Source organism: Caloenas nicobarica, chromosome 12, assembly GCF_036013445.1.
Source record: "Caloenas nicobarica isolate bCalNic1 chromosome 12, bCalNic1.hap1, whole genome shotgun sequence".
In the NCBI taxonomy this organism is placed as follows: Eukaryota; Metazoa; Chordata; class Aves; order Columbiformes; family Columbidae; genus Caloenas; species Caloenas nicobarica.
The window spans coordinates 22,753,556-22,774,287 of NC_088256.1; the positions used below are offsets into that span (position 1 = coordinate 22,753,556).

The 20,732-nt window shown below is 49.7% G+C and overlaps 1 protein-coding gene across 3 annotated transcripts in view; it reads left to right on the plus strand.

Annotated features, from left to right (window-relative positions):
- Positions 1 to 305: 305 nt before the first annotated feature.
- LOC135993564 (rho GTPase-activating protein 20-like) overlaps positions 306 to 20,732 on the plus strand; it is a 30,443-nt gene continuing 10,016 nt past the window's right edge. For 2 of the 3 annotated variants that reach the window (XM_065643506.1, XM_065643508.1), the window contains exons 1-8: positions 306 to 471; positions 12,008 to 12,201; positions 14,423 to 14,505; positions 17,017 to 17,187; positions 17,778 to 17,927; positions 18,860 to 18,901; positions 19,650 to 19,734; positions 20,579 to 20,656. In XM_065643506.1, the coding sequence (XP_065499578.1) occupies positions 14,426 to 14,505; positions 17,017 to 17,187; positions 17,778 to 17,927; positions 18,860 to 18,901; positions 19,650 to 19,734; positions 20,579 to 20,656 (606 nt within the window). In that variant the 5' untranslated portion in view covers positions 306 to 471; positions 12,008 to 12,201; positions 14,423 to 14,425. The remainder of the gene's footprint in view (positions 472 to 12,007; positions 12,202 to 14,422; positions 14,506 to 17,016; positions 17,188 to 17,777; positions 17,928 to 18,859; positions 18,902 to 19,649; positions 19,735 to 20,578; positions 20,657 to 20,732) is intronic. The other variant, XM_065643507.1, reaches the window with a different exon arrangement.

Below are 20,732 nucleotides of genomic sequence, written 5' to 3' on the forward strand. Positions count from 1 at the left end.
GCCGGGGAACGTCCTCCCTGTGGCTCCCCCGCGGCGTCTCCCGGGGGCAGCCCGGGCTGGAAGCGCCGGCGGCTCGCCGGTGCCTGGCCGGTACCTGGCCGCCGAGGGCTGCCGCTGCCCTGCTGCAGGCCGGGCTGCTCCCCACGCCCCGGAGGGATGGGTGGGCGCCTGCGGGGCACCGCGCCGGGCTCCCGCCGAGCAGCGGCGGGCCGCGGGGACCGACGGAGCCCGAGCGGAGCCGCCGCCGCCCCGGGCCGGCAGGGGGCGCCACCGCCCGGCCCCGCCCCGCCCCGCCCCGCCCCGCGCGAGCCCACGCACCGGCCGCCCCGCGCGCCGGGACCAGCGCGGCCGCCGCCGCCGTGGGACGCACCGCGCCCCGGCCGTGACAGCGGCAGCGACCGCAGCGGGGTCCGTGCTGCCGCGGGCCGGGCAGGTACCGGAGCGGGGTCCGTGCTGCCGCGGGCCGGGCAGGTACCGGAGCGGGGTCCGTGCTGCCCCGGGCGCGGTCCGGGCACGGGTGTCTCTCGCGGGGTCTCCTGCGCGCTCCCCGGGGCGGCGGCGGGTCGGGCGTTGGCTCCGGGGGCCGGGGGGCGCGGGACCGGGTCAGGACGCGCCGGACAAGCGCTGGGTGACGCCGCCGGTCTGGGAGCAGCGGGGGCGGCTGGTTCCGTCAGCCCGGCTGCGAAAGGGAGGGGGCAGCGGGGGGCGGCGGTGCGTGCGGAGCTGGGGACCCGCCGGGCTCTGCGCTGGTCCGGGCGGGAGTGGCCCGCAAACCGCCGCGGTCCGGGCTGCCGAGAGCGGCTGCGCCTGCGGCGCGTTCGCGGAGTCGCTTCTCCCGAGCGGTGCCGGAGTCGCAGCGCTTCGCATCCCGCTGTTGTTCCGGGAGACCTGTCAAGTGCGCGTCACTTTGCGCTCCTCTCAGCAAACAAAGACAGGCAAAGCGGTTCTTTTGTTACTGCCTCGTACCTTTAGACTGCCGGAGAAATGCAGGCTCCCCTGGAGGGGGGCAGCCTGTGCACTGTGCGGGCGGGAAGAGGTGCAGTCTGTGCTGAGCGACAGCTGCCCTTGCGGATTTTGTAAGTGCAACACAACAAACAATAGAATATCATATTAGCATGGGATTAGTCTGAAATCATGGAAAGTAAGAGGGGGGAAACTGTAAACACTACTCAAAACTCCAGTTTGAAATTCTCAAACAAATCATCCAAAGCAAACAGCAGCTGAGTGGAACTGTTTTCTTTGCAGGGAGTTTCCACTGGAATAAATAGCAAGTTCTGCTTAAAAAAAAAAAAATCTGCAACTAGTTGTAATACTTACAGTGCTTGCCAGGGACTGGAGTGTGCCCACAACCAGAGAGGTCCTTATGATACAGTGATGTATTATTGCAGCTTTTGCTGCTAGTTCTTTAGAGACTCTTGCAGTTTTTACCTATGGGCCCTACCTAAAACAGCGATGTCTGTTTTTCCCTTTACCTTCCCATTTTTTTTCTACATTTAGAACATCCCTTAATATTCTTTTTTCCTAACCAGACCTCTGTCTGCTGATGCCTTTGTATAACCCAAAAGGTTGCTGTGATGTGCCAGCTCTGCATCACCTGCAGAGAAGGAAAGTGAGTCTTTAAGAGGATGTTCTTTGCCTCAATGTCACAGCCAGTTGCCGCTCCTGCAGGAGCTCCAGCGTGGGTTGTATTCCCTGGGATGCACAGAGCCCCACCAGGCAACTCAGATTTCCCAAGGGTTTCTTCAAGGGACTTGATCGTGACTTTGCCCAGCATGAGTTTTTGAGCCAACTGAGGCACTGGTAGTTGATGGGATGTGTATAAACAGCATTGTTCCTGGCCATGGGACAGCTGCCTGACACCGTGCTGAGACCCGGCACAGCTCGTGCCCAGCTGCGGGATGTTCTGGGTGCTCTGCAGGGCACACTGAAAGAGAAGTAACGCATCTAGTTTGTGAGCCAGAGAGAAAGTGGTCAGGAAGCCATCTTGATATGAGTAGACCTTTGAAACCTTCCCCCCAAGGTTTGCAACTAAAGTTTTCTCAAAGATCTCACTGCCTTTACAGGCAGTTAGCTTGATTGGGAAGCCTATTTATTTAACGCCCTCTAGTGATGTTTTAAAAATTAATGTAGATTCCTTTCAAGAGGAAAACAAATATTAATGTTTATTGGTTTAAAAAGATTTACATGTTCTGAGAGTCAGGTGCTGCAGGGAATCCCTGTCAATCCCAACAGCACACTTGCGATGGGTGCGTAACCCAGTTTTGGATAGGGGTCTCCAGCCATGGGGACACTGATGGTCTCTGCTCACCCTGCAGACCCGTGGTGCTCAGTGAAGGTCTTTCCATGGACAGCACTGGACACGGTTCCTTTCTCTTGACCCATCTCTAAGTGCTGCTGCACTTTAGGTTTTGGCTGAACACACATGTAGTTCGCTTAATGTGACTCTGGTCTAGGTGAGCTTGGCACTCGCAGAAGGGACCGTTTATGCTTCTTGTTGCTTCACCTTTGTTCATTTTAACTCAGCCAGGCTGGCCCCAGAAATGGGAAGTGTGTGCCCTTGGCTTTGCAGAGGAGCCAGCTCCAGGGGCTGGAACTCTTTTAGATTGTAACCAGGGGATGTGACTTGAGCATTTGTGTGGTCAGACTGGTTTTGCTTCATAGGTGTGGGAGATGCTGAGGAATGTACCATTGTTATGGTTTCTCTTGATTATCCTGAAGATATAGTGGATGTTTGTTCTTTGTGACTGGCCACGAGGGTTCTCAGATCCTCTCCTGCTTGTAATGTGGAAGATTCTGATTTGTGGCTCTGATGCAGAGATCCTTCTTGTGGGTCCTTTCCTAGTCCCCAGTGGACAGCGTTACATCAGCACAGCTGCCGCGGGGTCACCCCCCTCTGCTGCTTCACCCTCTGTCACACCAGCACCCCCACAAACACCCCCATGCTCCAGTGTTTGCTCTGTTCGCCTTCATCCACATACTACTCACTCTTCCACCCTCTCCAGTGCCAGCACCGCAGCAAGTCTGCCTGCGTGGGGCTGCACCCATTTCAGACAAACACCCCGGCAGCCTCGGAGCACCAGCAGCTCATGGCGCATTTGGCAGCGCTGCTCGGGGGACAACCACGTCCTCTGGCTGGACGCTGACCTGCAGAGGTGACCTGGGGGTGGGACACATCTGATCTGCATGGCTGGGTTCTCAGCTGGGACAGGATACCTGCCACGCCAGCCCCCGCGGCTCTCCAGGTGCTCCTGCTCAGGGACCTGGCATCTCCTCAAATGTGCTCTTTGACTTGTCTGTGAAAGCATCACCAACATGAGTACTTACACCTAGCAGAGCAAATAGCCTGTCTGCTTAACAGCACCTTCTCCATTTCAGCCAGAGCTTGGGACCGTAGCAGTCACTGCAATAAAAAAAAAAAATAAATTCATCTTCCGCTTCTCGGCATTTTCTCCCGAGGGATCTTGGAGCTGTGGGAAAAACAGCTGGCACAGAGATCTTGGCGCAAGGGATCAAGCCCTCTTTGCTCGTCTCCACAGTGCTGCCCTCCTCGTTTTTCCCTGAAAGCAAATGGCAGGACAGATAAGGATGTGAGAGTTTCCAAAACCTGGCACCCATATTTAGCCCCTCTGAAAACAGGTAGGGTGGAGTCCAGCTTGTGGCATGTGAGAGAGAAACTGAAGCAAACCAGGATGTTTTTGTGATTTAAAACATATTTTTTCATAATTCCTATTGAAGGGCTTGTTTTGGTTTGATTTTTGAAGTTGCCTGCCACGTTTATTGGGAAATTTATCAGCCAAAGAGCTTGGTGCATGTATGTATGTGCACCTGTGCTTGCATAGGGAGAGCAAACGAAGAGGCTCCTATTCAGCCTCAGGACAGTTTTCTAACTGAAAATTAATAAAACCAGTAGGGACTAACAGCTAAGCGATGGAAAATATAAATTCCATCTATGTAGCTCTTCTGGAATTCTTGCTGGATAATTGATTTCTGCTCTGAACACCTTGAAATTGGAAAGATTCTGTTGAGTTATAAAGTATTTATCAAGGACCCACAAAAATGCTCATGACTGGAGGTATTAGTTTACACATAAACATGTGTTAAACCCAAGTAATGTGAAATGAGGTGTAAAGGGGAGATTAGGAAATGTTTGGGGTTGTCGGTACCCCATACTGTGTCCTGTTCTTGGCATAGTTTTCACACTGATTCCTGTAGAAGTTAAGGCAAAAGTGGAAAAGAAATACTGAGAGAAAAGGAGGCAGGGAATAATATATGAACCAGAATACTTGTCTTTAAATAGAATGTTTTTCAGAGTTTTCCACGCCTGCCCCTTCAGGCTGCTCCACACACGGAGGCACAGCAGTGACATCTCCAAGCCCCACGGCCACTGGCTGTCCCCGCTGCCAGGACCAGGTGCCACCTCTGTGTCACAGCGTCTCTGCCTCTCCGTCCCTCCTCCTGGACCCAGCCTGTGCCCTTGCACGGGACGTTGTGCTGTGCAAGAGTCGTTGTGCTGGCTGGCCTGTGTCTGGTTCCTTGGCGATGCTGTACGGGCTATTAAATCCCTCATCCCTGCCAAGCACTGGCAGGCTGTTTTCAGGCCCCTCCTTTGCACCTTCTTTTTCATATGGGCTCAGCTCACGTAATGCGGCTCTCGCCTGCCTTTCCATCCCTGACCTTTGCCCAGCTGCTCAGTGATGTCTCTTTCCTGGCCTCTGTCACTGTTCAACCCTTAATGTCTTCCTGCATCTCCAAAAACTGGCCAAAAAAGTGCAATTGTTCAAGCCAAAGTCTACTTTTATTTGCCCAGCTCACGAAACTTTAGACTTGCAAGTCCACTGAAATTCATTTCAGGCTGAGATGCCTATTTTTCATTTCCATCAAATGCACAATTCTGTGGGATTAAATCCTACAGTTCGGCACTAACCTATTATGCATTTTGAGGAGTTCGACAGCAAATGTTACTAAGAAGTATGTTACCGACAGTGATGCTGACAGGCAGATGAGCAAGCAACAGAAAGAGGAAAATGCCTTTCCCGGTGCGTATGCTAGCAGAGGTGCCATTGATTCACCCATTTTTCAGCCAGCCAGCTCTAAGAATGACATTTAACAACCCCAAGTCTGTATAATGCTAACAGGATGCTTATAAGGCAGAGAAGGATTAATGTTCATCTCTAATGAAATCCAGATGCACAGAGCTGCCTCTTCTCAAGGTCTTTTCGATGGCCAAGCTGCAAATAAAATGATTTAATCATTGCAAATAGATGAGAAACACCAGACTTGCAACATGCAGTGGGTTCTTAAACTCACGGGCACCAAAGGCACTGCCTGTTGGCAAGGACGGGGTCACCCACCGACCCTCTGCTTGCAGCAAGACCATTTGGGAGCTGGGAACTCGGGACCTTTCCTGGGGATTCACACCCGTGTTTTGTTAGGGCTCTGGGCAGCTGGCTCGGGAACAAGCCCCATCTGTCCCCGAGGGGAAGCCGAGGCAGGGCGGAGGCGCGGGTGCCCGCCGGTCTCCGCTGGGTGCGTTGGGCACTTGCCCGGGATGTGTGCAGGGAGCAGTGGGGACTCGCCGCAGCGTTCCGTGGAGGCACACTGTCTGCTCGATGGACTGAGCTGTTACTGCTCGTGAACAGTTGATAGTTGACACTTCTTTGTCCTCGTGCAGCTCGTATCTCCCTATATCGCACGCCGGGCGCGGGTGCTGTGCAGTTCATGCAGCCGTGGTTAATGTGGCACCTGGTGGGGGCTTGGACCAGCGTCCTCAGGCACAGAGACCCTGCTTTGGAGAGCCTGAAGTGATTCTGTAGCTGGGCAGGCCCAGCTCTCTATGAGTTTTTAATTTTTAATATGGCAGGAGGAGGCGTTTTGAACCAAGCGAGAGGAAGAGAAGGAGGTTGTTTTAAAGACACAAAGGAATGTGTTACATTTTTATGCTCCTCAGGTTTGGCTGCTCTGCAAGTTTTTCATTTTGCCAAAGCTCAATTCAGTGAACTATTTGTTTGCATTTTTAAAGAAAGAGAATGATTCTTAATTTACTTTGGCCTCAGTGATGAATTTTTATACTGTGAAATCCAGCAAGTTCCCTTCCGATGTTATATATACATACAGCTTTACAACAGAAACTTCTATTCCAAAGTACCAGCCTGAATTAAATGGTTTAAAGGGCTTTGTAAAGGTGTGCACCCACTGATTTCCCACATGGGTCTGACCAGTGGTGTCCCCGTGACTGCTGGATGCCACGGTCATGGTCAGAGCAGCCGCAGTTGATGCGAGAGGCCAGTGTGCGCAGAGCTGTGCTGAGGCTTCCTGAGAACTGCAGAGGCAACAATTCCTGTGGGAGGTTCTGGGGCAGCTTTCAGCATTGCTTCAAAGGAAGGAAACGGCTGAGGAAAGAGTCCCACTATAAAGTTCTGTCAAAACATATATGGGGAATCTGTTGCAGTGGGTTTTCACCACAGGGATAAGCATTTCAGGAAAAATCCCAACAGGCAGCAGCTGTTTGGTCTAATCCATTGCCAGCAAATATTTCAAATTTACTCAGCCCTGGACATCAGAATTGCAACCAAACCATTAGGACCTCCAAGAAAAGATGAAGAAATTTTGCAAAATGAGGTTTTACTTTTTCCGCTGCTTTTGGTCTCCTTTCCTAGCACTAGAAGTGAGAAGCGCTTCCTCAAGCAGCTATTAGTTCCTCTCCAGGCTGGGAGCATGAAGTACAGAAGTATTTCTAAATCTATGTCAATATTTATTGATCCCTTCAGTTTCCATCAGTTAGCAGTTTGCTGTGCTCTGCTGGCTACAGAGAAGAGACTTGCATTTGTGTTACTCAAAGTTTTTCGAATTTATATCGATGCAAAATAGACGTTGTGCAAGTGCACCCTAGGATGTTCAGAGCCTGGTCCTGTTGAAGGTGATGGCTGATGATCATCCTCACTGGCAGAAAGCGTTTTTCTTGCAGTGCTTTTTTTGTTGTTGTCCCAGAATGCACAGACACACCCCGTTCTGCCGAACCTTCGGATTTTCAGAGAAAAGACATGGGCAGTTGCCCATAATTTTTACAGATTCTGTCTACCAACACTGTATGAGTGGCCTGAGGCTTGGAAACAGCAGAAATATTTTTATTCACCTCTCAGTCCAGCGCTGGATGCTGCAGTGAGGACACACAGGTGTTCACAGAGGCTCAGCTTAAAGCTTTTGGGCCCTTTTTAGGTGCCTGTCCTGCAGTGTGAGTGACAGTGACAGTTTCATGGTTTAGGGCACCAGGCAGTGCTGTGTCAGGGACCAAACCCTTGTGCTCATCCCAGGCGGGGACGCTCGCGGTGGAGGACGGTGCCGTGCAGCAAGGCTGCGCTCAGTAGCCAGAAACATGGACCCGAGCCTTGACAAATGCCAGGTGTCCCGAGCTGGGGTCCAGCCCAGTGTCATTTGAGAACGTGGGCCATTCCATCAGCTGTTCAGAAAGACCTGGGGTGCTCTCGTGAGCCAGCATCTCCTCCGTGCTGGGCAGGACATCCTCTCTCAGTGCCCTCTGAGCAAGGCGGGCCCTGCAGGCACAGTAATTCGCAGGAGCAGGGGAAAAAAGTGGCGTGGAACAGATCAGTGTGGGTCAAACTAATCCTCAGGCACCTCCGAGTGGAAAACCCACTCAGCCTTTGGCAGTCGAGAATTGTTTCTCCCAGTCCCCCTTATAAGGGACACATTAAAATAAACCAGCAGGGTTCCATTTCTTGGAAGGAAAAGGAAATGTTTCAAAGTGTGTCCTTGTAAACTGATTTACTGCCATCAGGCTCTGCATATTTTAAGAAATGTTTGAGTTTGGTTGGAGCCATGGTTTAGCAGTGAGAGAGAGGGAAGCAATTAGTGAAACAACACAGGAAGATGAACTTGTGTAAAACAGCTCAGATAAATATTTACACCCAAGTTTCTCAGCTCTGAGTTCACGTTAAACCCTGCCCTGTCCCTCTGAAGGGACAAATAGAATACTGGGCTGTGGCCACCCAACATTATTTTATAATTCCTCCTCTGATTAATGAGGCTAATTACGGATCTTAAAGAATTCAAAGGGTTAAAGTGGTGGCAGGAGAGCTAAAGATTCTCCCTAGCATTTGCAAGGAAATGTTAATGCTTTACCATATGTCTGTGCTGGCAAAATTCACCCTAAAGAGCTCATAAAACAACTGCACTTTTTTTCCTTTCTCCTAGGCACTGCATTTGTACCCTATGCAAAGTGAAGTAGTGCGAACTATTAAAATATAAATGTACAGACACATATGTCCTTACCTAACATGAAGACATCTGGAAAAACAAGGCCGAATGGACTGGAACAGGGTTGCATTAGCCAGAAAATGGAATGGGCAGCCAGAGTGTCCTGGTGGCAGGAGGCAGAGGGCAGTTAGTGTAGTGTTAATTGGGCTGCGTGAGCAGTCAATGCTGCTGCTCGTTGGGTGGGGTGAGTCACCCGTGTTGTGGAAAAGCTTCTTGTAGCCCCAATGATAGCAAAGGGACCTGCTTCTTCAGACAGCAGATGTTTAGGTATCAGGAATTCCTGATAGTATTCCATGAGATCTGGTCTGCTCTGATTCTGTCTGCTCACAGGTGTTGGTCTGTGCATTTGGATAAGCTCCTGAGGCAAAAACTGTGTCTTGATTTTGCAATGAAAATGTCACAACAGTGACTCCAGGGGAATATACGTTATGGTTTGATGAGAAAGCACACCTAGCTTAGACCTCTCCAGAAGGAAGACCTGGCTTCCAAGCCTAGCTCTGCCACTACGTTTCTGCATCGCTGTAGGCGTGTTGCTTAAATCTTCATTCCGAGCCTCAGTTGTTCCATTTTCCAAACAGTCACGTCAAAGCTGGAGTAGAGATATATGGAATAAGAGTAAGGAAGGGCTCAGCTGAATAAAGATTAATGTGTTCTAGAGCCTATCAGCTGGAAAATGACATGTGAAGCACAACAGTTATATAGAGAGAAAAGCAGAAAGTCACTTTGCTAAGGCCACCTCTGGCAGCTAGTCGTGGTCCTGGCAGAGCTCCTCAGTTGTCACCTGCTCGTGGACATTCCTCTAGACAGACGGGGTTTGCTTCTCTTCCCTTATTCACCTGCCCCGAAATCTCTAGGGCAGCCACGGAGGCCTGGAGTGCCGCGGGGATGCTCACGGGGATCAGGGTGGTGTTGCAGCACATGCGGAGCTGCTCCCACAGCTGCCGAACTCCTTCCTGCCCCTAGGACGGGAGCCCTGGCAGCACGGCTGGCGGGCGAGCACCACGCGCTGGACGCCTTGGTCTGCGTCAGCTGCTCTTGGCTGTCTCGATGGAACATCTGGCAGAGGTGTGGAGTTTGCCTGCAGAGCCCGACTGCTCCGAGACAGAGCGCGCAGACCAGCTGCCCTGCGCGGGGCTCTCCTAGAGGAGAGTCCTAGAGGCAAAGTACATTGTTTTGGTCTGGCTTCCTCTCAAAATGAGGCACTTGCTGCCACTGTAAGGACGGGAAGATGGTTGTACCCTGCCCCACCGATAGCGTCTGAGCTTGTTGGTGGGTTGCACCCAGATGTGGCAGGGAGCTCTCAGAGGCTGGGGACGTTCCTGTGGGGTCTGTAAGGGCAGGCAGCTGTGACACCTCAGCCCACTGCTGGGAAGGGTGATCCCAACACCCTTGTCCACAGCAGATAACCCGCAGGGATCAGGGCTCACAGCCCAGCCTGGGAAAGTTTAATTCCAAGGCTAAACCAGTGCAAACCCAGCGTGCTGCAGCCCTGTCTGAGCTGGGCTCAGACCATCCGCACTGGGGAAAACCCGGGTGAGGAGTAGGGGACAGAACAGCTTTGGGGGTGGCCCCGGGGGGAGGCTGTGCCTGCTGGGGTCGTGTGTGGCCCCTCAAGTCCGCCTGCCTCTGGGCAGCCCTGGCCCTGCTGCCCCACTGCCGTTCCAGCAGGGACAGGGGACCTGGGGCGGCGCTGGGGGTGGCAGCAGCCCAGGTCCCCGCAAGTGCTGCCGGAGCGTCACCAGCTGGGGGAACCGCTGTGGGAGTGGTGGTTTGTCCCATCAGGATGGGCTACAGGGCAGGAGCAGCCGGTCCTCAGCAGCATGTGTTCTGCTGTCGGTGCCCGGTCGGCGCTGCCGGGGTCCAGTGACCCCGGTTAACACAGGTCTGCCTCAAACAGTTAACATGCCGTGAAATTGTTCCAGGAAAAGTTCTGAATTGCACAGGAAAAGCAACAGGTCCAGTGTAAAATGGCAAGCCCGGTTGTTTTCAGTTCATGTAACCTAATGCCCAATTTCCTTTTATGCACTGAACGATTTCCCCCTCTCTTTGTGTCTCTCAATTTGGGTTTTCTAACTAGAAACGCAACTGCATTCGTACACAGCACTGTGTACGAGCATCCTGTGCTCGCAGACAGGAGACACAATGGACCAGGAGGCAAAGCGTCTCACATTATCTCATTAAGATACTTCTGTAGGAATGCCGCTGCTAACATAAACTCATTATTGGATGGATGAGCAGCAGCAGTTGTTTTCACATGGGTGGATCCAAGCCCAAGCAATCGGTTAATTGTTTCTGTTCTCTTAACTGTATTCTTAAGTATTTTTTTGAATGTTGCCTGAGAGCTAAATAACCGTGTGCTACATTTATACAGCAACTTTTGCTCTGTTCCAGTAGACCACTGAAAAATGTGCCTTTATGGGTTTGGTTGGTTAATAGCAGTGATCAGCTCTCTGCTCTGGCACAGCACCGATACTGTGATGAGTGTTTGTAGGAAGAGAGTGTTTACGAGATATACCCAAGAATGGGAATAATATTGGCGTTATTGGCTCTGGACAATCTGTGATGCTCCAAATAATCAAAGACATTGTGGCCCATGTTTTACTGACTCTGACTGTACCTTTAGTAACATAAGCCTCCCTAAGTGATCCAAATGTCAGCGTGGAATTGACTCAGAGTCCATGTTTATAAAAACATATATATATATTTAAAAGAGTATATGATACCCTTTCATCACCTTCACAGCTAGAAATTGGACTGTTCGTCTAACTTGGGGAGAATGACACTGACAGCCAGATATTCCTCATGAAAGAGTGACAGGAGGTGACGGCCAGGAGCACTGGGAGCAGGAAGAGGTGGCCGTGGTCCTTGTCCCCACAGGAGCGCGGGGGAGGCAGGAGAGCTGGCTGGTGTTCTGCTGTATTCGGTCCTTGTGAAGGACGATCCCACTGCGGACTGCAGGGCGGTGTGGCCATACCAGACCAGCTTAAACGTGTGAGCTAGCCCCATTTCTTGGCAGAGGCTCTGCAGAGCTTCATTCTACTATTTCTACGCTGCTGCTTATTTTCAGACGGGGTTTTCAGTCTCTCAGTGATGACATACCTAATGCAGTGTCTTTTGTCCCTGAAAAGTGCAGATGAATTGAAAACAAACATTTTATTTAAACACAGTGCTTTGGAAGAGCCTTCCAGTAAAATGAAGGGAGGGCTCTGAAGGAAATCTTCCCACCACATGGGATCTTAAAGCTTCCTGCCAGGCACGTTTCCATTGGAAAATGTCCTCAATTTGTGCCAGGTTACCCACCCAGCCCCATGCTCAGCAGCTGTGCAGCAGCCCTATCGTATGGATTAACCCAGAAATTCAAAGTCCCGCAGATCTGTCACACCTCACCGTGTGGGTGGTCCTGCATCCAGGCAGCCCTGGCCTTGCAGGTGGCCAGGCCAACCAGCTCCCGGGCTGTGTTTGCCTCCCAGCTTTGGTCTGGCAGCATCGGGGTCTCCGGTGGATGCCATCATAACCGACAGGCTTTGGCAGCATCAGCAGCTCGTGAGTGACAGCTCGTGCTGCTGTACATGGTGTGATGGGGATGAGTCTGAGTGGGCAGCGTCCGCTGCTGCGAGCAGAGCGCAGGGCTCTGGTCGCCTTGCGGCAGATGCTGGGGTCAAAGAAAGCACCTGGTGGTTTTGAAGACACAGTGTACCAATGTTTCTGAAACAAATATTTCACTCTATTTTTGCAGAAAAATTGCGCCATTAGAAAAAATTTCATTTCTGAATGTGGACTAAACCAAATAGCAGCATTCCAGTGCCACAGACATCGCAAGCTTTGACCAGCTGTTGACAGAAGGAAAATCCACCCTGTTCTAAGCAGATGTCGTTATTTTTCAATTCCATCCCACCTTAACTATCTGAAGAATAACACTCAAGCACAGAGGTCAGTGTGGGGGGAAAAATCCCACTCGTGCTGCCTAGCTGTGCTGATAGTGTAGGCCATACATGGGTTTGGAATGAGGGGCATTAGGCTCGCAGCCTCCCCAGTGCCAAGAAATACTCAGCTAAAACTGGCAGCTCTGAGATGAGTAATGCACAAACGGTCCAGAGTGCTGCAAGTGCTCCAGCACTTTCAGGGTCTGTTGGGTAAACGAGGATCTGTTTCCATGGCATCAGAACAGCAGAGGTGAGCCACGTCCCTCTGGCTGGTCTCCGGTTCCAGTGCCTGGTTAATGTGAGCAGAGCTGGCTCCCAGCAGGAGCGCTGCCCGCTCCAGCGCGGGGGGCATGGTGAGGTCCCCCGCGGTCCCCAGGCGATGCTCGTGGGCCAGGCTGCCCGATGCTGCAGTACCGGGGATGGCCAAGCCCTGCACGAGAGAGCTCCTGCCCGACACACGGACCTGTGGTGCTTCTGCTGTGCGGTGAGATGGGAAGGGCTTTTGCAACGAAACCATAGAACTGTCTCCCTAGAGACATGCAGGAGTTGGAGCACATTCCACGTGGCACTGGAAGAACCCTCAAGGTGGTAGGAGATTCTGTCCTTGTCCTGCAGCCTCTTAAGGAAACATCATTTATATTCTTCCTGCTCTGGGATATGGCGTGACTGATGCTTTGCTGTGCTATGTTTTGTAGGAACATTTTATCCTATTAAGGCACCTCTGAAAGCCAGATGTTCCGTTTTGGTAGGGACTCTATTTTTTTAAAACAAACATTTTTGAGCTGATGTTATTTTTATTTAGTTCTCTCTGTGAAACTTCCGAAGACAAATCTTTGCCTGGCAAGGTCGTATCAGGGAAAGGGAGAAATCACCATCTGTCACTGTCTGCGTAGAATCATAGTATCATTTTGGTTGGAAGAGACCATATAAACATGTACACAAGGAATCTACTTAGAGAGCACTACTGACATTGCAAAGCTGAGTATTCATGTTAGGAAGTTACTTTATTAAATTGTGCTTGCAATCCCCCTCCAACTTTGCACTGGAGAGCAGCCATCAGCCAACCTTCCTGGCCGCTCAGAAAAATCGAGTCCCCCGTGTTGAGCACCAGGCACCCAAATTCACTGTAATCACTTTGTTCTTGGCCTTTCCATCAGTGAAATGAGGATAATACCTTCCTCTAACATCATAAGAATGTCATGTTAATGTGGTTATAAGGTACTGAGCTGTAATAGTGTCATGAACTCAGAGATGGGACTAATGAGCTCATAAGCAATGAAGATTTCTGAATTCAGCACAGAGTTTGAAAAGTATACGGTTAATAAAAGGAACATGCTTCCTCTGGAGGACCTCTCTTCAACCAGCAATCCTGGTTTCTTTTATTCCTAGGATATTCCATGTTTTGATACCTTCAGAAGTCAAAAGATAAATAATTCTCAGCATACTCTAAATTTCCCAGTACTTAGAGCTCTAATACAGGCAAATGCTGAAATTAGAAATGAGCTGTGGGACAGATTTTTCCACACTTACTAAGCAAGAGCCATTGGTGTACGGATTTCTCTCCCAGGCTAAAACCTGTCGTCTTTCTCCAGCACAAAATTCATTCAGCAAATAAAAAGGGACCCATGACCTTCACGTGTATATGTCGTCCTGGATGGTTATCGCATCTAACTGACAAGTCTCACCATTACAGTTACCTCATTTCTGTGTCACACAAGACTCTGTGGCTGTGGCTGTTAAAAAAGATACAAGTGTCTTGGGGTGACACTACCAGGAGAGGGGCCCAGTAACAGTCTATTTGCTGAATCTCTAAATATGCTCCCTACAGTATTATATGCTGGTCATGGCTTTGTCCAGTCCAGTTTTAAATTGGATTTCTGTACCTTTCCTTAACAAACTATTCTATGGCATGAATGTTAGGAAGTTTTTCCTGACCTTCCGCCTGTGGATTTTTCTGTGCTTAATTTCATGTCATTACTTTGAATTTTGGCTGTGAAAACTGGAAGCATTTCAAGTTAGGAAAGTTTTAAGTGTCCTACATAAATGTGAGAGTTGACCAGTGTTTTAATAATAAGGAAGGGGAGGGAGGTGTCTGAAAGCACAGATCAGGGCTCTCAGTGCTAAGGTTTCGTGAGCATTAACTAGACAAAAAGTGAACTTGCAGAGTGCAGTGAGCAGATCTGCTCCCGAGGGGGCCAGGCTGACTGGAATGTCCTTTTGTCTTGCAGAAGATGAAGCCCATAGTCCAAAGAAGACGATCCACCCCTTCTGCCATTACTAAAGCTCTCGGCAAGTCAAAGTACCATTCCAGGTAGAGGAAATACCTTTCTGACTCCTTTTTTTTCCACCTTTCTGCCTATACAGACTGAAATCAAACTGGTTTTCAAATTCATTTAAGGATGTCAAGGGCAATTTGATTGTGGACAGGTATGGAACAGTTTCTTTTTTACTGGCATGGCATCATGCTCAGCAATAAAAGCTGAGGGAAAGGAGGAGACGGGAGGACATTCACGTTGTGGCATTTGCCTTCCCAAGCAGCTGCGATACATGCTGAGGAGCTGCTTCCCGCAGAGGCCAGACACCTGCCCGCCAATGGGGAGCAGGGCAGGATTTGTCTTGTTTCCTATCTTATTTTCTCCCTCTGTCCTGTTGAGAGGAATTGAGAGAGTGGCTGGGTGGGGGTCTGGCAGCCAGCTCAGGTCACCCACCATGCAAGGCCAGCTGGTTATTTTCTATGCAGGTAATATTAGGTCTATATATTTGATAACCTGTTATATACAAGTATAAATACACCTGGACAATACCACACAGTGCAGAGGCACCTGAGTAATGCCAGGTCCCAGGAGCTGTGTGTGAGGTTCTGTAGGGTGGTTTCCCTATCGATCTGGCTGGATAAACCAGCTCTGACACTTGTGCCGTTCAGCTCACTGATATCAATCTTATAAATAACCGTTCCTGAGGGATTTGTTTAGTTTGATTTTTTTTTCTTTGTAAGAAAGAGATGATACAGCTGAACTGATTGACAGTTTGATCCTGACCAACCCTCCTGAAGAATACCCCTTTTATCACACTGTAGATAACTGATGCATAGTACATCCCACATTTCTGAAACAACTGTGTGGGATCAGTCTCGCGGGATCATTCAAAATAAAGGGCAGGACTGATTTTCATTTGGTTGTCTTCTGACCAAGTCATGTGGCTTCTTTGTCATTCGCTCTACCCACTTCTAAATTGCACTAAAAAAAAGTAAAGAAGAGAAACAAATTCTTGACTTTATTTGGCTGGAGAATATCCTCATGAGGGAGAGAAGCTTTAAACGTTCCTTGTGATGGATTGCTATGGAGGGATCTGGTACGATGCCATCTTTGCTTAGGCCACCAGAGTATTGGGGAGATTTCTTTTTTTATCCTGTCATTGTGTTTACAAAGCTGTGTAACTCCTCCAGCCTTAGGAAATCCACTGCTGAGATGGGTGGTGGTGTGGATCCCACTGCTCAACTGATGCACATGGAAAGCCTTTCCTACCGAGTTCAAAGATGATATAGCTTCTCACTTGTAGAGGTAACAGATGCATAAGCCAAGGATTCACTTGGTGGTGGCTGTGGAGTTGTAAAGAGGGAAGAGGGAATTTCTGTTTGCAGGAGTGCATGTGTTCCTGGAGCTGGGGATGATTTTGAAAAGCAGCTAATGGCTATCTTTAACCTCACTCCTGTGAAACTGGAGGGGCCAAATTATGAGGCCAGCAGAAACTGAGTTAGACGAGCAATGCAAAAAATACTACCCTTAAAGGCCGTATGTTTTTTCATCTGCTTGTGTAGAGACTGCCCTTAGACTAGGGTGTTGTTGTTGAGGGGTGGAGGGAAGGTAAGGATCTATTCCACATGCGTCCTGCCTGCAGGCATAATACATATTTTTGTCTATGTGTAGAGACAGTAGGATTTGTGATAGTTTCTATATACATAAATCCAAGGCCATGTCTCAGAGGTTAGCTAGTTCAGTCAGGATCAGGCACACAAACACGGTCTCTGAACAAGGCTCAGCAAAGAGCTATTGCTTGTTCATTCAGCACGATCCTGCCTGCAGAGCCTGGCGACGACTGTGGGACCTGCTGGGACCAGAGCCAGGAGCAGCCTGAGCAGGTGCTGGGAGGGCATGGGGAGGCGAGGGGGCGATCAGCACTTGGCAGAGCTCTTCCAGCTGGGGAGAGCACAGAGAAAGGATCTGCTTCAGCCCCGATGACGGCGTGTTGGCTACAGTCAACATGCAGAAACCGTCGGGGTTTTTTGGAAATGGTCAGCAGCTGTATCTGCCTCAGCAGAAACAAGATGCTGGAGTGCAGGCAGGCAGAGCAGCATCAAATGGCTGGAGGTAGGTGAGTACACACCGTTCGTTGTCCTTGTGCTGCAGCCCTTGCGCTGACAAGCAGTTCAGTGCAGATGTGAACACGGGCAGCAGTTTCCATCCCTCCCCACACTGAGCCCTGCCACAAGCCATGGGTTTGCCTGTTCTTTTGAGTCATAGCTCACACGCATGTGCAGGAAATAAGTGTTTTACCTGAGTGAGAAATGACTTAAAAATGGATGTTTCAGCAGCTTAACCTCCCCAGATTTGGTGCAGGCATTTAGGCAATTTTCCATCTGCCTCAGGCTGGTAAAATTAATTGGGCAGAGGCAGGCAAACGCAGTTCATAATTGAGAGCAATAGGGGCAGTGCTGGGAGGAGCGTGGGCTGTTGGGCTGTTCCACAACAGTCACCTGTGTCCCATGGTGGACCCTGGTGAGAAAAGCTTCTGACAGATCTTATGATCTTTCTTCCCTCTCCAGGGAAGCTGGCCTTTCCTCCTCTCATCCGGACAACGGGCTGCCCAGCGGGGTGTTCAGCAGCCCGGGCTCCACGTTCATCCTGGACGAGCGCGTACAGCTGACCGTGGGCCTGCAGACCCAGGAGAGACACCTGATCTTGTTCAGTGATGTGCTGGTCATCGCCAAGTCCAAGTAAGAGGAATTCACACTCACTCCTTCTCCCCAGTCTGTGCTGTTGACGCTGGGCTCTGAGCTGGTTGTGGAGCAGGCCGCAAAACAGTGCTGCTCCACAAATGTTTCATCTCCCCCTTCCACCTCCAGAAATTCTTCGTGGTATTAATGTTTCACTCAATTTTCCTGAAGGAAAAGGTTGTCTAATTGGTCTCACCCTTTCCCTTATGTGGCTTCTTGAAGAAATAGCATGAAGGCAAGAGGCAGTAAGGACAGAAGGCTGACTCCTGGTCTGGCTACTTCTGCCACTCATAAATTAAGAGCTTAGGTGACCTCAGTTATTAGCATAGACAGCATATTAGCCTAAATCACCATCTACCTGCATGTGGCTCTAATGAATCACATTGCCCTACACCACAGCTGTCCCACCGCAGCCACCACCCCAAAATCCCTTTGCAAAACTTCCCTGTGGTGCCTCCACTTGCCCAAACATTTAGTTCTCGGGGGCTTGTTGCTGTTACTGCATCTGCATGACTGGAAGGTGGCATGACCAGACTCCGGAGGTCTAGATGTTGGGATCTGGCCTAAGAAATCCATTATGTGAATTGCAGATCCTCCTCCAGCCTGAAGCTGAAAAAGCAGGTGCCTCTGAGCGAAGTGTGGACTGGCACCTGTCTCGGTGAAGTGACAGAGAAGAAGATGGCTCCTGAGAATTCGTTTGTCATTGGCTGGCCTACCACCAACTATGTTGTCACCTTCAGGTATCTCAGCAGACACCACACCTCCCTCTGCAGCCTGGCAGCTGCCCGAGTCTCCCATGTGTCAGCAAAACAATGACTGAGGCTACGGGGCTGTGAACTTTACTGCAGACCTTCTCCCCACTGAGCAGAGACTTCCACTCACATAGGCAGTGTGGTAAAAACCTGGATACTGGGACACAGTCATCTTAGAGTATATCTGCAGGTTGGTCCCTGAGAGCCTTTCAGAGGACCAACCCTTGCAGGCGTTGTTATAGCAAGGGCTGACTCTGCAGACCATCCTGGAGCATCACAACCAAATCCACCGTAGCAAACCAGCTTGTGCCATCGTATCACCTACAAGCGTGTTGTTTCGGCACCTGCCAGCAGCCGTTTCCCTAGGAGATCGGCCCTAGTTTGTGAATTTTTTGTTAGGAAGGGCAGCTTGGTTGTCAGTGAAAAATGCCAGATGCATTGCTGGCCATGTTCTGACATGCGAGCTGCTGTTTGTATCTTAGTCCAAACTCAACAGCAGTTCCATTTCCTTCACGTCACTGAGTAACCCATGTTGGCAGCAGAAGCTTCTTGGAACGACAGACATTGGGAAGGAAATAATAGGAGAAAGAAAATAGCAATTAAAGGTCACTGCAAAAATAATAGGGGCCCACAAGATGCGTTAACTCCAACATCACAGAAAGATATTTGTCCCTTATCTCCACACTCAGCAGCCTGGGCAGGAAATGTAGTCCAGTTTGTTGCTGGGATTTTTTTGTTATTATTATTTTTGTTATTAGTTAAAATAGGACAGAAGCAGGAAGGGACTGTGCTTTTGTTCCAGGGCTTTGCAGGAAGGAACTTTGACTTACAGCTATATATAAATGAAACTGGGTAGAGTTTCCAAAGGCTGTTCCCCACTCGTCACTTGTTTGATGATCTGCCTCCCTTTTTCTCTCCAGCTCCGCTGACGTGAAGGAGCGATGGCTGTCAGCGTTGCTATGGTAAGTGACCCTCCTTCCATCCTCCTCTGGGCAGTTCCTCTACAGTCCTCAGGGAAGTTTCTCATGCTGGGTGTCAAGTTGCCCTCTGATTTTCAGCACATAAGTGTCCAGCTACTGTTTGAAAAATCCGCCTTTGAAACCTGAATGTAGAAGCCTCTTGTTGACAGTCCAGAAAAGATTAAATCCTTGAGGGGATAACACGATAACACGGTTGGAGCACCTTTTCCCTTGGAACGGGAGGCTGACTTTGCTGATCACTGTGGAAATGTCACAAGTGTTCAGTGTTTCTGATTCTTCACATGTTTTTTTGATTCGAACTAGAGTTCGTATTTCCTGGCATCTAGAAGCTACAGTTGTTTCTTTTTCATGTTGTGTTTTATATGTTGCTTCCACTAACATCCAGGCAGAAATGTTTATATAGGTACAGAGAGGGGAAGAAATCTCTTGATTTGTGGAGAACAGCAATGATCCCAAGGATGCTGGAAGGTGTTACACTAGACACGTCTATCTGCATTAAAGTACTGTCGTCTGGGGTTTTGCTAGTCTGGGGCCTCAAGAAAGATAAAGAAGCCAGTAGGAGATTATGACCACACTATGAACACTGCATGGTATTGCTACTGTCATGATGAGTCTGTATTTATTATAGCGCCAAGGAGCAGGTCTCCTGGACCTCTTGGGTCCAAATCTTACGGTCCTTCTCAAGTTTGGTTGGGAAATTATATTCCCTCCCCTTTTATTTGACTTCCAGGCATATCAGTGAGGTAAAACAGAATGAGTACGTGAAGAATCTGACCCTTCAGATCCTTGTGCTGGATGCTGACAACAGTTCATCTGTAAGTAGAGCTGAGAACCTGCTCATGACAGCAGCGCTGCGGGGGCTGTGGGGTGGGGGCGGGAGGGCCGGGCTGTGGGGCTGCTGTCCCTGTTCGAAATTCAGAGGGTGCACATCTGGGCAGCTGTGTCCTTCCCACCGGCAGCCCACTCAGACGGGTTTCATTTGGGAAATCAGGAGGTAGCCAGACCCCTACCAAAGAGCAGTGGATTCTTAAGATTATTCTTGGCCTCTGACTTCTTTTCTCTTTTTCTTCTGCTTCACTTCATAACTGGTGATGGTTTGTGGTTGAGTGCCCAGTCGTTCCTATTTTCAGGGCAGTAAGTTGAGGATATCAATCATGAAAGAGTCACTGGTGTGTTCTCCTGAATTAATTTACTGGACTGTGTCCTGGTGTCTTCATATTAATAGCACACATTTCTAGGCTTCATGCCAAGCTTGGTGGGTCACATTTACCTCCTGGGGATGGACACTCGAGGTTTGTTGGCATTGTGCCATTTTCACCCTTTGGAGTGACAATGGCACTACTGTCAGTCAAATACCGATCAAACACAGCATCTGAACACCAGATTCCTGTGATTTCTAATGGACAAAATCTTTGCATGGTATAATAAATCCATGATAGAAGTAGAGGAGAACAGTTTTCACAAGGTATAGCCATCACCCTTAACAATTATTCCAGCATAGTTCCAATTAGAACAACTTTTCTAACCATGAACATTCAGTAAAGACTGTAAATAGACAGATGAGTGACATTTTCCCCAGATTTTCAAGCTACAAGAAACTGCAACCAAACTTCGTGTTTTCTTATTAGCTTCCTGTATTTTCTCTGTTTTCCTTTCTAGACTACCGCAGTCAATGTGTCCAACGTGGAAACTGCGGAGAGCGTGATGAAGAAGACCCTTCTACAGCTCGGCCTTCCTGTAAGTGGCAGCTGCATGGTCTGCGGGATCTGCCGTGGTCTGAGTGGGTCGCAGCCTCCCGGACCCTCACTCTGGC